At 44.3% G+C, this 15,881-nt stretch overlaps 1 protein-coding gene across 1 annotated transcript; it reads left to right on the plus strand.

Moving 5' to 3' along the window:
• Positions 1–13,108: 13,108 nt before the first annotated feature.
• Positions 13,109–15,126, plus strand: EPOP (elongin BC and polycomb repressive complex 2 associated protein). Its single transcript, XM_054994764.1, has one exon. It carries the CDS (start codon positions 13,251–13,253, stop codon positions 15,123–15,125), a length of 1,875 nt encoding a protein of 624 aa, XP_054850739.1. The 5' UTR covers positions 13,109–13,250; the 3' UTR covers position 15,126.
• Positions 15,127–15,881: the final 755 nt, after the last annotated feature.

A 15,881-nucleotide genomic window follows, 5' to 3' on the forward strand; every position in this document is an offset into this window, starting at 1 on the left:
GACTCTGCCTCCATGTTCCTATGATGTTTTCATCCATTTCTTGAGCAAGAACGGTTTTCAGTGAATTGTGCTAAAAATTTAAAGGTTATGCTTTAGTCCACATAGATTTTTTCCCCATTTCGTTTACATCTGCAGGAAATACACTGTGCAATCTGAAGAACACTTTATGGGATGTAAACTTCATTGAATACACCTGAGCAGGATTCTGAGGAGACCTGCTTAGAATTGTTCATACAGACATTAATCTAAAGTGTTACTTGTGGAGGGTAAACTGAAGGGACAATTCTATTGTTACTCAGTTAAGAATCAAACAAAAAAAAAACTTGTTAAAATTAACTGGATGATCTCAATGAAATAAAATGCATTTTCCTCCAACCCTGTGCGTTTTCATTGGTCAGGATATACACTCAGGAACCCCAAAATATAATTTTCGCCTGAAAAAGGAGTTTAGTTGCAAAGGGAACAGGTCTGTTTTTATCATTCTTCATCATCTGCAAACCTTTCTCTTGCAAAAAAAATGTTTCTTTACAAAAGGAGCAGAGACGGGGGCTTTTCTTAAGCAGAGAAACAAATCACTGTGTAATATGGAAAATGTCAAAGGCAGGCAGAAAAATGGTACAATTTTCCCCCCTGTCTGGAAGACTGATGCATGAATGTTTTTCCTTGGGAATGTACAAACTCATTCTTTTTAAAGTAGAGTTGCTATCATGGTTGAGAGCTATTTCCAATGGCAGTATTGAAGAACTGGGGGTTAAAATTAAGGAAGAATTTTATTATTTTTAAATGTAGAAATTAGCCAGCATGGCCAAATTTAAAATATATTTTTCAGAAAACAGATCTCTGTTTACTGTTTGCAATAAACAGATCTCTTGGTCAATATCTCCTGGAGTGGGCTGTGTGACTCACAAGCTCATATTGAAATAAATGTTGTTGTCTTTTAAGTTGCTCCCTTATAAAATATAGATTTTTACTGATCTTAAACATGCTATACAAACAGGAGAGAAAAAGGAAAGCCAATAGAGAATAAAAAGAGATACAATTAAATACAAACTTTTCCTATTAATATCTATTTAATTCAAGGCCTCTTTCCTCAAGTCCAGATTCTTATGCTTAGTTTTGCTTCTGTCTGCAGCTGCCTCCTCCTCAGACACTTTATTCTTATAGCGTTGACATCATTCACTCCAACCGATTAGCTTCTCAGCTGAGAATCAGTCCTAAGAAATAATTATTTGCTGGTGTGTTTTAAAAACAAAAAATAAGTTTGAAGATGTCCCCATTTTGGGCTGCTTCCTTCACATTTTCAGAAGGCCAAATCATAATTTTAAGATAGCAAATAATTACTCTGCTTGGAAGAACAGGAAGAGGGAATTATGTGAACATGATGCACTGCACTCGCTTTGCTCATGCACAGAAAATCTCTGAGGTAGGGTGAGGGGGAAATGATTTGCTGATAGAGCAGCTGCTTGGCATGCAGAAAGTCCTAGTTCAGTGCCCAGCACTTCCATATTAAATTATCAGGTAGGATTTGCTGGGAGAGACCTGTCTCCCTGGGATCCTGGAGAACGAGAGTCACTGCCAATCAGAGCCTACAGTTCTGACCTTGATAAACCACGGGTATAACAGTATAAAGCAGCTTCATGTGTTCTTTTTGCAGTCCAACCACACTAAAATTGTTTAGCATCATCAAGTACTCAGTGTTCTGAAAAATGCAGTTGGTTTGCAGTTCTGAGAGTTCAGAGTTCCTATCTAGACTGCAACTGAAGTGGTATTGAACAGGGGCTGATCCAGATACTGAACACTGCTTGGTTTGAACAAGATGAAGTCACAGTGGAACTCAAACCAGAAATTAGACTAACGGTTTGGTTTCCTGCTAGCGCCACCATAGGTGTTAAAGAAAATATTGACTGCCACAGAACATTTGCTGAAAACAGTAACATCTTCTCAACACTTCCCAAATGCAAAGATTTCAGTAATCCCATTCCCCCTCTCCATCTAAATTATTGTTCCAAAAAAGTAAGCAGCAAAGCATGGATATTGTATTTCAGGCTACGCCCTCCCCCTTGCACACTTTCAAGCATATCTTCCCATTCTTAAACACTAAGAACACCTGCTCCAAACTCCATTTTGCATTTTCCATATGCCCACGGAATCACATGGGTTAGGTCACAGATTTGTAACACTCTCTCTTTTCATATAAAATTATTCCCAATAATTGAAATAGTACATGGAATAGTTGCTTACCTGAGCACGTTGCTTGCAAAACATGCAATTCCTCAGCCCTTTCTGGTCCCAACCCAGAGAAAGGCGAGAGCAGCAAAGGGGGCGTTCTGCTGCATGACCGGATCAGGGCTAGCTGTGCATTTTCTAAAATATAGGTCTCCTGACAAGGCAAACCATAAGGTGACACGCATACTACCAGACAGTGAGATGAGGCCTCTTCCTCTCTCCCACTGAATGGCAAATTTCCTGGCAAGGGAGAGTTGGGATTTCCTGTTTCAGCGCTCAGCTTGCATTTGCTCTTCTGGTGTGCCTGTTGTTTGCTTAGATAGACTTGCTTGGATGCTGTTGCAAGATTTATTCTTCAAGGCACACAGGGGCTTGTTGGTATCCTTTCAGCCTCTCCCCTTACAAACCATTAAAAAAAACTTTTAAAAGCAATTCCATATCTTGAAAGTTCGCTAGGGCAGCAATCAAAATGACTCTCAAACGGTCGTTGGAACAAAGAGGCCTTAATCTGTTTTTGGAGGCCCAACGGAGTTAATGAGGTCAATGGGCTTGGATCTGCTTAGGTGAGCACTGCAGATCTGCCCACTTCAAGGAGAAAGAACAGTGTTCACAGGTTATAAAGTTCCAGGTGGGCAGCTGTATTGGTCTGCAATAGAAGAGCAAGATTTGAGTCCAGGAGCACCTTAAAGGCCAACAAGATTTCCAGAGTATAAGCTTCCGAGAGTCAAGCTCCTTTAGAGCTTGATTCTTGGAAGCTTATACCCTGGAAATCTTGTTGTATTTAAGATGCTTCTGGACTTGAATCTTGCTATTTCACAGATTATTAATTCTAATTGTCAACTGCGGGTTTTTCAAACTGGGCAGTTTTCACAAGAGACGGGTTTTGCTTTTCTTTGGAATAGCATTATAGCTTCACAACAGCACAACAGCCCAGACGGAGAGGCAGAGTGCTGGAGGTCAGCAATGTGAGCAACAGAGCTGTTCTCCGTGGAACTACTCACTGCTCATTTGCATTGGTTTTGCTGCCATTTTGTTTGTGTGACTTTCTCCCAAAGAAACCTGGGCATTGTTGTTTAGTAACATGATGAGACTTCTCAGTTCAATATCCAGGGTTCTCTGGGAAGAACTATCAAGGGGTGACTCCTTCTGTGAAACAGGACTTCTGAAATGACCCCTGAAATGCAGACCCCGGGGAAAGGGTATCCTCAGGAACTACACGAGGGGGGAACTGCAAGTCTGCAGCAGGAAGAGGATGAACTCGCAGAACCGCCCCCCCCCGCAATCTGTGGAATCCCTCTGTGAGGTGCAACCCTTTCAAAATGAAACACTGAAGATAAAAAATCACTTTGTGAAGCCTGTCGGAGAAAAACCCAAATTGGCGCTGTGGCTGTTGACAACGCAATCCCCCTGGAGGTTTTCCTGCACAAAGCTGCCGAAATGAACAGCAACAGTGCAAGAGCACATCATGTGCAAGAACTTCCCAGCCAACTGTGGCTTGAAGGTGAGTGCTGTCCATTTCCACCTGCACCCAAAAATCTGCTGGGGGGAGGAGCTGCCTCACCTTGCCTTGTGGTGGGGCCACGAATCCGAGAAAGGACACAAAATCCCACCACAATCACTCTGCCAGGGCAGATGTCACGTTACAAGGCCCGAGAGCATACAAAGCATTGAGAAATCTCTGGCGTATCGGAATGGCCTCCTGCAAAGGATAACCAACAGAGTTAGCAATCAGCACAACCCTTTACAAGCTGCTGCTTTCCCACCACTCCTGGAAGATTGCTGCAAATAGCTATTGATTTTTCAAATATATGGAACCCCCACCCCTAAAAATTAACCATTATCTGACAGCAAGTGATGGTATTTCAAAGAGGGCTAATCCTGGCTCCTAAAACAAAACAGAAAGAGATCATGATTTCAAAAGAAACAAGAGGTTATATACTTTTTTCTTTTAAGATCCATTAAAATGGTATATAGACCAGCACATTACCATCCATACATTCAGGTGATTCTCTTAAGTCAATCTCATCATATGTGGGTTCAAAGAGCTGAGGTTTCAGAGGGAATGTCACATCCCATAATTTCATTTCAATATTTTTTTATCAAATTATTATTAAAGTAATTAAATGCATCTTTTTTTCTCCAGCTTGCTTTATTACTTTTAATTTTCATCATGTACCTGATTTTATACAACCATTCTTTACAGTTAGGGATAGTCTTTAATTTTCAATGCCTGATTAATATAGTTTTGACTGCAGCTTGCAGATTCATGTAAAATTCTTGCTGTTTTGATTTGACATCTAGTAAAGTAGCCAAAGTACTTTAAAATCATTTATTACTTCATTTATACCACACTGAGGAACCCAAGTGGCTTCCATGGCTCCTCTATTTTATCCTCACAACGACCCTGTGAGGTAGGTTGGACTGAGAGTATATGACTGGCCTAAGAAAGCTACCTCATAGGATTGTTGTGAGGATAAATTTGTTAGCCACCTTGGTGGCCCTATGAAGACAGAAAGACAGGGTAAAATGTTAATAAAGAGATGATAATTCACACATGCAATGCACAACACACCTGGATGTTTTCCTTGCACGTGCATTTTTGCGTACATACCCATTCCATGATATTCAGACATCTACCCAGAGTGAGAGAAAATCTTCAGAACTGGGAAACTGGCAGCATGGATTGCAAAGAGCTTAAACGTTTGGTCTGTAGCGACGCTCCTGCATATTTGGTGTCCAGCAGCTCATTAGAAAAATCTCTGCCAGAAACAACTTTCCCCAGGTGTCTGGGACTCCAGATTCCCAAGCTCAGGACAAGAAGTGCAGCCTTCAGAGAGCTGTGTGCAAACAGACTAACCACTGCTGTCACCTCTCTGAGAAGCAGGGTGCAAGTCACTAACATTTCCCCTCTCCTCCCCCCTCCCCCTCTATATTTGACCAGTTTCTGTTGGCCCTCCATGCATCTGACGAAGAGAACTGTGATTCTCAAAAGCTTATGCTACAATAAAATTGGTTAGTCTTAAAGGTGCTACTGGACTCTTTTTGATTTCGCTACTACAGACTAACACGGCTAACTCCTCTGGATCTATTTCTTATTGGTGCTGTCTGTCACAGTACAGGAGGGGTTGGAAGCAGAAGAGGGGAGGTCTCTTTCAGTCACTTTATCATGGGTACTCTGTACTGGCCTATATTGGCTTACTCTCACCTCTGCCGAGAACAGGGAACAAATTGCTGTAGAGAGGGGACTAGGGTTCAGCAGTGGGTTTTGCATGCAGTAGGGTCCAGGTTTGATTCTTACTATCTCCAGGTAAACATTTTGAAGAGCAGGTAATGGGGAAGACCTTTCTCTGTCTGTGATCCTATAGAGCTACTGCCAGTCAGTACATACAATGCCTAGCTAGATGATCTGACTCAGAGTAAGGCAGGCAGATATCTTTGTAAGCAAGACATAGCATACCCATACTGCAACTGCACATGCGCTGGAATCCCACTGTACCAAGCTGGGAAGCATTCCCCTTATAAACAAGCCTTTTCTATTTTGCCTCCCCTGCACAACCACCCTGAAAACTTAGTCACTTGTCCCAGATGTATGGCTGGGGAGTGGCAGTGACCTGTCCAAGCCCACAAAAGAAATCCATCGGCGGGGTGGAATTTAAACCTGGGTTTACCCAAATCCTAAACAACATGCAACATTCTTCATGTGATTGTTCATCTTCCTAAGAACCCTACAAAGACAGTCATTAGAACATGCCAGTGTGATATAGTCATCAAAATGTTGGGTTAGGATCTGAGCGCCCCAGGCACACATCCCCACTCTGCCATGGAAGCTGGCCAGGTGGCCTTGAGCAAGTCACTCTCATTCTAACCCACCTCACAGTGTTGTTGCGAGAATAAAATGGAGGTGAGGAGAGGGAAGTGTAAGCTAAGTCCAATTAATTTAGTCAGGTATAACTCAATGTAGGATCCAGAGGAGTTAGCCGTGTTAGTCTGTAGTAGCAAAATCAAAAAGAGTCCAGTAGCACCTTTAAGACTAACCAACTTTATTGTAGCATAAGCTTTCGAGAATCACAGTTCTCTTCGTCAGATGCATGAAGGGATTTATTTATTCATCCTATCCCTTCAATGTAGGATGGCACTATCAGAGACTGATTAAGACGACTGAAGGAGCTGGGATCTCTACCAAAAACTCAACTCAGTGGCCTTTTCTAAATTATTAGTTCAGCCACAGTACATCCCATCTGCAAAATGGGGAGAATACACACTCACTTGCTGACAGGATGAATAAATCCCTTCTGAACTCCTCAGCTTTTCCAGTTCTTTCCCTAAGTCTCAGCAAACAACAAAGACAGAGTTTCACAATTGTGGTTGGAATAAAACTGTGAGGCTTGGCTTAGACTGTTTTCATCTGGTGGGGTTATTCTCTCAAAATTTTACTTCTGAGATTTTTAAGGTTCTTAGAGAAAAAAATTGCACTTACTAACAAAGTATTGTTATTGGCAAATATTTGGAATGCATGATTGAAAATAATATAGCAACATGGGAACTGCTTTTGCATTGTGGCAAAGGTGTCATCCAGCTATTTCTACGTGAAACACAATACAGTAGGAATACACACACAGACAACTATCGCTTGGTTCTCTTTATTAAGAAAATAATGGGAATTAATCCTTCCTTTGCAGACAAAGTTCTTAACCAGTTTTAAGATCGTACCCACTCTGCAGGTGACTGAAACAGAACATCAAGGTTCAATTAGGATTGCAATTTATTTATTTATTTATTCATTCCATTTTCATACGGCTTCAGTTAAGATCTTGAAGCAGTTCACAACAATTACAATGGTTAAAAACTGTACAAAAATATAATATTCAATAAAATCACAATAAAACAGCCTAATACAAATAATTAAAAAAACACTCTAGTCCCCTCCCAACCTCAGCCTATAAAACCCTGCAAATAACATAAAAATGGCAGGTAGATAAAAACGCACAGCAATTTGCTCTGCCTTACAAAAGAATATTAGAGGAGCAAAGACACGCTGGAATAGTTCTGCCTTACAGAGTTTCTGAAACAGCAACAGGTCCTGCTGAGCAAGAGTGCCTCTGGACAGTGCATTCCAACGGGAGGAAGTTGTGCCACCCCAGGGCTAGGCGCCACCAGCAAGCCCTGCAAAGATGAAGGGAGCAGGCTGGAGTGTTCATAATGGGAGAGGTGGACCTGAAGGTATGAGAGTCCCAGACCATGAAGGGCTTTAAAGGTAAGGACCAACACCTTGAAATGGATCTATAAGCTAATTGGTGACCAGTGCAACTGCTACTTTCACAGAAAAAGGAGTTTCTAGAATGTACATGTTGGCTATTCACAAGTAATCTTTGGGTCCAAAAGACAACTGAGGATTGGCAAAAACAAGACTTCTGAAGGCAACCAATGCTATGAAATCCTCCACTGAGTAAGAATTTTTTAAAAATATCTTTTCCTACAGCAGTACTGAGACAGGCAAGTCTATAAGGGAACGGCCCTCTCCTAGGCTAGATCCAGATTACCCCTGAAGAAAATCTCACACACACACAGAAGAAAGATCTCCTGTGGTACCTGAAGTTCAGGTCATTTTACACACCACACAGAGGGAAACCTGGCTTTGGCACTGAATGGCTCCTTCTCAGGAGAAGGCAGCCAATCCCAGTTCCCTAAATAAGCATTTGCCACAATCACATTTTACATTTTTAGGTGAACAACCTGGTTTGAACACTTCTTTAAAAATTTATTTGTGAACTGGTCCTGTCTGGATTATTGCAAAGGCCAACCTGGGTGTGACTGTGGCAAATCAGTGTGTTTAAACCCAGATCTACTCCAACCATACAAAGAAAGCAGTGTGTGTTTGTATGTGTGCTTCCATTTTTAAGACAAAAAGGGGCACGTGAGTGAGGGGAAGATGACCCCCTCCCCAGCCTGCCACTCCAAGTACTTTTCAGCCCCTTAAATTCCCTTCTATACGGGGTGGGGGAGTAGTTCAATCATTGGACTGTAGGGTAGAAAGCAGCAAGAGATGGATTCATCACCCTGGTGGATACCCCTCTTTGGTACACCTTCTGCTTGCAGAGGATTGGGGCCGGTCTGGGCAGACTTTGGCCACCCCACCCCCAGGCCCTTTGTCAGAGAGCAATCTCTTTTATCCTGCGCACAAAAAGCAAACTATTGTGCTGTCTGTTGGCCCGGTCCCCAAACTACTGGAACCACGGACTGATTCAACCACGGAAAACTGATTCAAGCAAAAGTCTTTTGGCTGAAAGGGCTCCGTGAGGAAAATTCTGTGAAGGTTGATCTGATTTGGTTAAGAGAGCAGGAGACGCTCCACTGCTGACCTGTTGACTTTTGCAATGTGAATGACACAGCCACCTTGTAGCATTGTTTTACTTTTTGGACTTGAGGTAGGCTTGTCTCCTGCACGACAATGAGCAAAGTCTGCTAGGAAGGCCTTCTGCGCAGGCCACGTTAAAATGAATGGGAAACGCACAACTATAATGCATCTCAGAGTTTGTGCAGGAGACGTTCCCAGTAGGGTTGGCCCTCAGAAAGCAAACGAGCTATCCTCTGAGCATCACTGCTTCACTCACTTGTGGACTGGCCTTGAAGTTCGAGTGTGCCTTTGAGGAGGAAAAAATCAGGGATCTTCTCTCCACATCTGCAAAAAGGAAAGCCCCCAAACTCTGGATGCAAGAAGACCAGAAAGGGAAGGAAGCCTTTTTTAAAGGGCTCTTCAACTCTTCCAATGCTACAATAAACAGACTGAAGGAGTCACACACAGAGATTTTCTTTGGGGGGGGGGGTGCAGTTGGGGTGTGTGAATTTTTACATCCAGAGTGGAACACAGTAATTTTCGTAGGCAATTAAAGATTTTTGAAACCTCCAGCTTTGTTAATGACAGAAAGGATTTTCCCATTGATTTCCGTGAGGATTTTCTCCCTTTAAGAAAAGCAATAGAAACATCAATCTGAGGAGGTTTTGGGTCACTGACATAATTGATGAGAAATACATGCAAATCAGACCGCTGGCTTCTCACTTCAAATCTCTAGCACAACTTATGAAGTTGTCACCTATCAGGACAGTAACTATCTCTCCAACTCTCTTATCTTGGACATAAAATTTTAAGATTGTGATCCTCCTAACTCCCCTTGACTTGGAAGTTAAGCCTCACTGATTGGATAGAACGGACTTCCTCTGAGTCAACATCATCAGGATTAAACCTTTACATAAATGTCACTGAAAAAGAAGAATTTCCCAGTAAAAGTGGTGAAGGTTGAATTTTTTTAAAGCGAGTTAACCAAAAATTTAAAAGAATTGAATATTTTCTTGGTGGGGGAAAGCAGGCTAGTTTGTGAAAACATTCCAAGAACCATAGTATTTATAGAAAAATAATTTTAAAAACTTAAATACATATGGATAATATTCTCTCTTATTATGATGATGTATATAGCTAACTTTATCCAGGATGTTGAACAAAAGTAACTATTTTGCTCTTTCTTTGTCGCTTAGCTTTAATTCTGAATAAAAAAGAACATTCAGAAACTTTAACTAACTTTGGAGACATCAAGTCCCTGTATCAAATCTGCATATGAAAAGCAAAGCGTTGTTTTTAAAAACATGGATAACAACAGCCCAGAACAGACACTGAAATGAGAAAATAAAAGTGTTAAGTGCAAATAAAATTATGGAGGTAAGAACGGGCTAAGTGTCAACCATACTCTTTTCGGAGATGCCTACAGTTCTACCTATGCTGCTGCAAGGAAACTAGTGATGTATGCAGAACTGCTGAAAAATCTGTTTTCACAATGAAAGACAATTCTGTAAGTCCAAAAGTATTAATTGGCTTCCAAATGTGTTTTACCAATGTAGAGGTTAAAGAAAAGAAAACAAACCTCACCAACACAAGCCTGATTGTGCCATTAACACATTCAATTACACATATTTGATTTTTTTTTTAAAAAAAAACAGCATGCAGACAATCTTGGCAACAACATTCTCTTACTTTGCAAAACCTGCAAAAAACATAAAAAACAATTTACCCTTCCCCATATTTTACTAAAGTAGGAACAAACATAACATTTCTACATTAGGCTTAGAGGTGACCAGCCAAAGTTAAAAGAAGGAATAAACATCGCTGAAAGGGAGAGAAGAAGGAGAGGTATTGACGGAGAACTCCCCTGAACAGACTCTTTTCCACGCTACACAATTATCCAAAATTGGAAGGTTAATTTCAATAACATTCAAGGTTGGCAGAAATGGACTTCAGCATGTTTAAGACTGCAATCTTTAGGGCATTTTCCTGTGAGTAAGCCCCTCTGAAAAACATGGTTTACTTCTGAGTAGACTTGCTTAGACTTGTTCCCCCTCTTCAGGGATTGTGGCCTTTGCAGAGAAACAAAAGACTGCAACATGAGCACCTATGTGCACGCAGCCACTAGTTACACAAGCCTATTTGCCAATTTCCACAAATGGCATGTATGGCACAACTCACAGTCACAGGGTTACACGTGTGTGCCTGGGGTTTGGGATGCAGCCAGCATGCTGTCATAATCTCAGCAGTTTGTTCCACATTTGGTACAGAAAATAAGCACATGGCAACTTCTTCTTAAAGATCCATTTATGTTTGTTGGGTAGGAGCCTGTATATTTTCCCACTGGGCCAAAAAGCTCATTAAAAGTCCCCAAAATCCTGGCATTTAGTCCTAAGACTATTGACTTGGAAGTAAATTTCTCTGAACTCAATGAACTTCCCTTCCAAGTAGATGAATAAAGGGTGAGTTTCTTTGATATCAGTTAACGCCAACAACCTGTAGGCTTCAGAAAGGCAAATGCAAATCAGATGCAAAAAATGGTGTATCAGTGGTAGCTGACACTTTACACATTGAACAGGGTTTATAAGACATATACATACGAAAGCTAGAAACACAATGTTTAATTTTTGTATGTCTGGAGGGAATCTCCTTCCATCAAAAACGCACATCGAAAAGAGATTTGATGGCCTGTTTTTAAGATGTCTACAATCAAAACTTGCCTTGGATTCGAAGATGTGCAGCTTGGATGTTTTAAGGATCACTGAAGGCATGGACTTCGCTACAAATCTTTTCAGATTCTACTAGCCAAATATCCTAATGGATGCAAAGATTAGGGGTTTGCTGAGCTCCATTGAGAAGCTGACTTGTTCAGCATATATGGGAGACTTGAATCAGCCATTAATTGATCACAATTTATATTGTTTTTGAACCAGCAGTGTGAGAATATTGCTGAAATCACGTTATACATTTAAAACATTTTTAGAACCAGTTTTAAAGGGGGCCGGGGAGGAACAATAGAATTCTCCAGAAAAAAATTGGTTTTGACTTGAGATATTTTATTTGTAAATCTTTTGTATGTTGCTCTGAGCACTGTGGCAACAAAGCTGAAAACTGCAACTCATAAATTTTGTAAAATAAATGGATTGTATGAGCACAGTCCAGTGGGAACTTCTTTTGTGCCAGGCCCATGGAAATGAATGGGGCCACACAAGAGAATAGTAATTTCCAGTGCACAAAAATGACAAAATGATTAGAGCTGCAATACTGTTTTTTTTTAATTAAAAAAAATCTAGACCCTCCCCCCAGCAAGTGAAAAACAAAATCATTTTGAAACTGTGGGTGGGGGGGGGGGTTATATAAATATATCTGAAAGCTGTTCAGAGATAAATGTTGGTTAGGAAATAAAGAGGAATACAGAAACACTCAAATAATAATTACTATATTATATAAACTGTAATTAGCGCAGACCAAATTATAACAGACTTAAAAGCTAGCCTTCCTGCTATCGAAGGCTGAATGCATGTCATTCTTAAGCCCAATGAATTTGGGTAGAATTTTAAAGGCCATAACCTACTCCTTCCCTTTCCATTTGCTCCAAAACATTGTTGTCCCATCTTTGCATATAAAGAAAATTATCTTTTAACCCACCCCAACAAAATTAGATTTCAATAAAGAGGCCAAACTGCTCCTATATGTACTTAAAGCATATGTAGATATTTGGTTGGAAAAACTTTAAACAGAAAGGGTGTTAAAAAGCATTCTTTTTAGACACATCCGATATTACAGGGTTTTTTCTCCCCATGGAATGTTACTTTAAAAAAAAAAGATTGGAAGGCTTGCATATGAAGAAGGCAGGGGGTGGATGGATGGAAACAGGCACTCCTGCATACATTAAAATGTTCCAGCATTTCTTTGTACACAGAGACGTATACAGAAACTCGCTCTATAGCTTTGGCCAGTGTTAGAACAGCTCTTAAATGAAAGGGTTTTTTTATATGAGGGTTTTACATGGGGGTGTGTGTTAAATGTTGGGGGTTTTGTGACATCACCAGGTTAAAGTATCCAATCAGCTCGCACTCTGGAGAAAATTATTTCGTGGGGTGTTTCCTATAATATACTGTACTTCAAGTCTGTCTTGAAGAAAGAAGCTAAAAGGGAGGGGGAAGAAGGTGGACGCAACATGGATTTTTGGTGTGCGCCGTAGGTGTTTTAAAATCCGGCTCTTTGAGATTTGTCCCTTTTGGTGCTCTCCCCTTCCTCTCTTTTCCTTTGCCTGCAAGGCTTGCTTGGTGCAAATGCAGAAGAGGAGCTTTAAAAAGAGACAGAGAGAGAGAAAGAGAGGGGGGGAATTCCTTGCGTTTCTCCCTCCCCCACTCCTCAGGAGCCAAAGGTAACAGGACGAAAGAAAATGACTGAGAAAAAGGATGATTTTTCGCCTTTGGCATTCTCCCTGGGTTTTTAAGAGAGTGAGGGAAAGCAAGCCCCGATAAAGAAAAGAGGGGGGGGGCGGTTCTGGATCTTCCAGAGATGCGTTTGAAAAGAAAATGCATCCCTCAAGGGCGGGAGGTTGATTTTGGGGGGTAGGTGGGAGATGGGGAGGGAGAGGGGTGGGGGAGAAGAACCCCCTCTTTCCAGCTCTCTCCCCGGCGGCTGCTAAGGGCCCCTCTTTCCCAAGCAACCCAATCAAAGAACCATGTTCCTGACCTGCGGAATGGTTCCAGCCGCCACCGCCATGGATTACAATGGAGATTTCCAAGCCGGCTACCAGGAAATCGACGGCATCAGTTTGGGCTACGTGCAGATCAACGGCACACGGATGTTCGCTCTGACTCAGGTCTTCAGCGACCTGTTTAAGGACATTCCCAGGGCCACCGTCAGCAAGAAGATGGAAAGCCTCAAGATCCAGAGCCGCCGCTGCGACCTGAAGGAGCTGCGCACCCTCAAAGCCATCCACTCGGTGCCGATGCGCGCTGTCAAGTGCTCCCTCATCTCCAAGGCAGACCTGGAGGCCCTGCGCACCTCCTGCCAGGCCTTGGCCCCCAGGAGGAGAAAGAGGAGAAAGAAAAGCAAGCGCGGGGAGCCCGGGGACTTCCTCGGCCGGCCTCGCTTGCTCGCCCAGTACAGCGCGCCCGACAGCGCCTTCAGCGCCAAGGCGGGGACCGGCGGCGCCCCTCGAGACGCGCTCTTCGGGGAGCCTTTCGCTCGAGCCTACAGGAAAGCCACGCAACCCCCCAAAAGCTACAGCCGGGGTGGCAGAGAGCAGCTCCTGGCCGGCGTGCTGAGCGCCTACCCCGACGACCTGCAGCTCTTGCACTCCGCCGTCCGGGCGCACAGGACTAGCCAAACGCCCGGCCAGCCCAACGCCCGACGTCCCAAGCACTCGGCTTGCAGCTGCCTGGCCAAGGAGAAGGGGCGATCGGCGTCGCTGGCCGGCTCCAAGCGGCAAGGCACGTCGGCCGGCTACTCCAGCGACTCGGATTCGAGCGGCGCGTCCAGCCTGGCCAGTTCCAGCGATTCGTCGGAAGACGAGGACGACTCGTCGTGCAGCAGCGAAGAAAGCAGCTCGTCCGGCTCGGAGAGCAGCTCCCTGTGCAGCGGGGACTCGGTGCAAAGCACCCGCTACAGACAGGCGGCCCTGCCCCGCGTCCCCCCGCCAGCAGCCTCGTCCCCAGCTTTGCCGGGAGTAGCCAAAGTCTTGCGCCCTGACCCGAATCTGCTCTTTTGGGCCCGGACGCTGCGCGCCTCCACTTTGGAAAGTTTCAAGCCTGTGCCAAGCGGGGCGCCCAAGGAGCCGCAGCGGGAAGAGCAGGAGGCGAAAGGCTCTCCGGGCGCCCCAGCCCAGGGCAGCAGCACTCGGGAGGGCCCGCAGCCAAAGAACGAAGGCTTTAGGGAAGCCTCGGAAGCGTGCGTCCGGGCGCGGGACCAGCTCTCCAAGGATGCCGCCCGCCCGAGCGCCGGAGAGGAGCTCCGCCTCGGCGACTCAGCCAAGGAGGCTGCGGAATCGACTCTCCAGAAAGACTCCAAGGCAGGGTCGGGGCGGGAGGCGCACTTCGACCGGCTCATCAGGCAGTCCAAGCTGTGGTGCTACGCCAAAGGCTTCAACGTGGACGGCAAAGGGTTGCGCCGGGCTGAGCAGGCCAAAGGAAGCGCCTGCGCTTCTAGAAGCGGCCTCCTCGCCCTGGCCGACAAGCCTTTGAAAGGCGGCGGCGAGTTGGAAAGGAACGCCAAACGCAGGCGCGCCGAGCGGGATAGGCCGGCCAAGGGGAGGCCCCCGAAGATCCCCAGGAAGGCGATCAAAAAGGGGGCCAGCCCGCCCTGCAGACGCTTGCTCAACGCCACTCCAGCGCCTGCCAGGCATCCTTTTACGCTGATGGGCACGTTCCCCTGCACGCCCGCCTTGGTCGTGGGCTCCGATGGGGATCTCTGCCCGGCCTCTTCCCTGTGCGTAAAAGACTCGCCGCGCGCCCTCTCCAAAACGCACCCGCTTTGGACCTGGCAGGTGGGCAGCAATGCCATCCCCGTCCCTCCCAGCCTGAAGTTCCGGGGATACACTTTGGATGACTTCTAAAGGGAGAATTTAAGCTCAGTGTCGTGCAACAGGTTGTGTGTGTTTCTTTTTTCGGGGTGGGGGGCGAGATGCAGAGAATACGCAACCAAGCAGGGAAAAATCGAGCGTCCGCGGTATGGAATTTAGTCCCCTCCTTGGTTTCCCTGGCTCTTAATTCCTGTTCAATTCTCTGCTGATGGCTGCTTACGATCTTACTTAAGTCCCACTCAGGTCTATGGAACTTATTTCAGAGTAAATGTGTGTTTTCAAGGTGATTTCCAGATACTTCCACAATTTTTAAAAAAGGTTCTAAAACCCTTTCAATTAGGATGATTGCAATTTTTTTTTTAAAAAAAAGACACCCCCCCCCCGCATTTACTACTCTTCAAAGATCTGAATCATACTTGAAAATAGGCACCGCCACCCTACATGTGGAGTGAGCCAAAAGAAGTGTACGGGAAAAAAAAGAGTGAATACTGTTTCTAAATATTAGTGGCTTGGGAGTGTAAAAGGGGCTGAAGAATGAAATTCGGTGCAGTTTTAAACATTTTCTGCAGGGGAAGCAATATTGGGGTTTATATGCACAACTTTGTACTTGGGGAAGCAGGAGAGGTCGAATTACCCTTAAAAAATACAAGACAAAGGCCTTTTGGGACAGACCTTCCCTCCCCTCCTTTGAGCCAGAGAATGGTTCGTTCCATGCAGAGAAATTCGGAAGAGGGGGTGGGCGTGTTGCGGGGTTTGAGAAAGTTCCAGGCATGCTTCTCCTCTCCCCCC

The sequence above is a fragment of the Eublepharis macularius genome, chromosome 12, assembly GCF_028583425.1.
Source record: "Eublepharis macularius isolate TG4126 chromosome 12, MPM_Emac_v1.0, whole genome shotgun sequence".
In the NCBI taxonomy this organism is placed as follows: domain Eukaryota; kingdom Metazoa; phylum Chordata; class Lepidosauria; order Squamata; family Eublepharidae; genus Eublepharis; species Eublepharis macularius.

Excerpts from the sequence above, each read along its gene's own strand:
- EPOP (XM_054994764.1), top strand. The coding sequence starts at position 13,251 with ATGTTCCTGACCTGCGGAATGGTTCCAGCCGCCACCGCCATGGATTAC.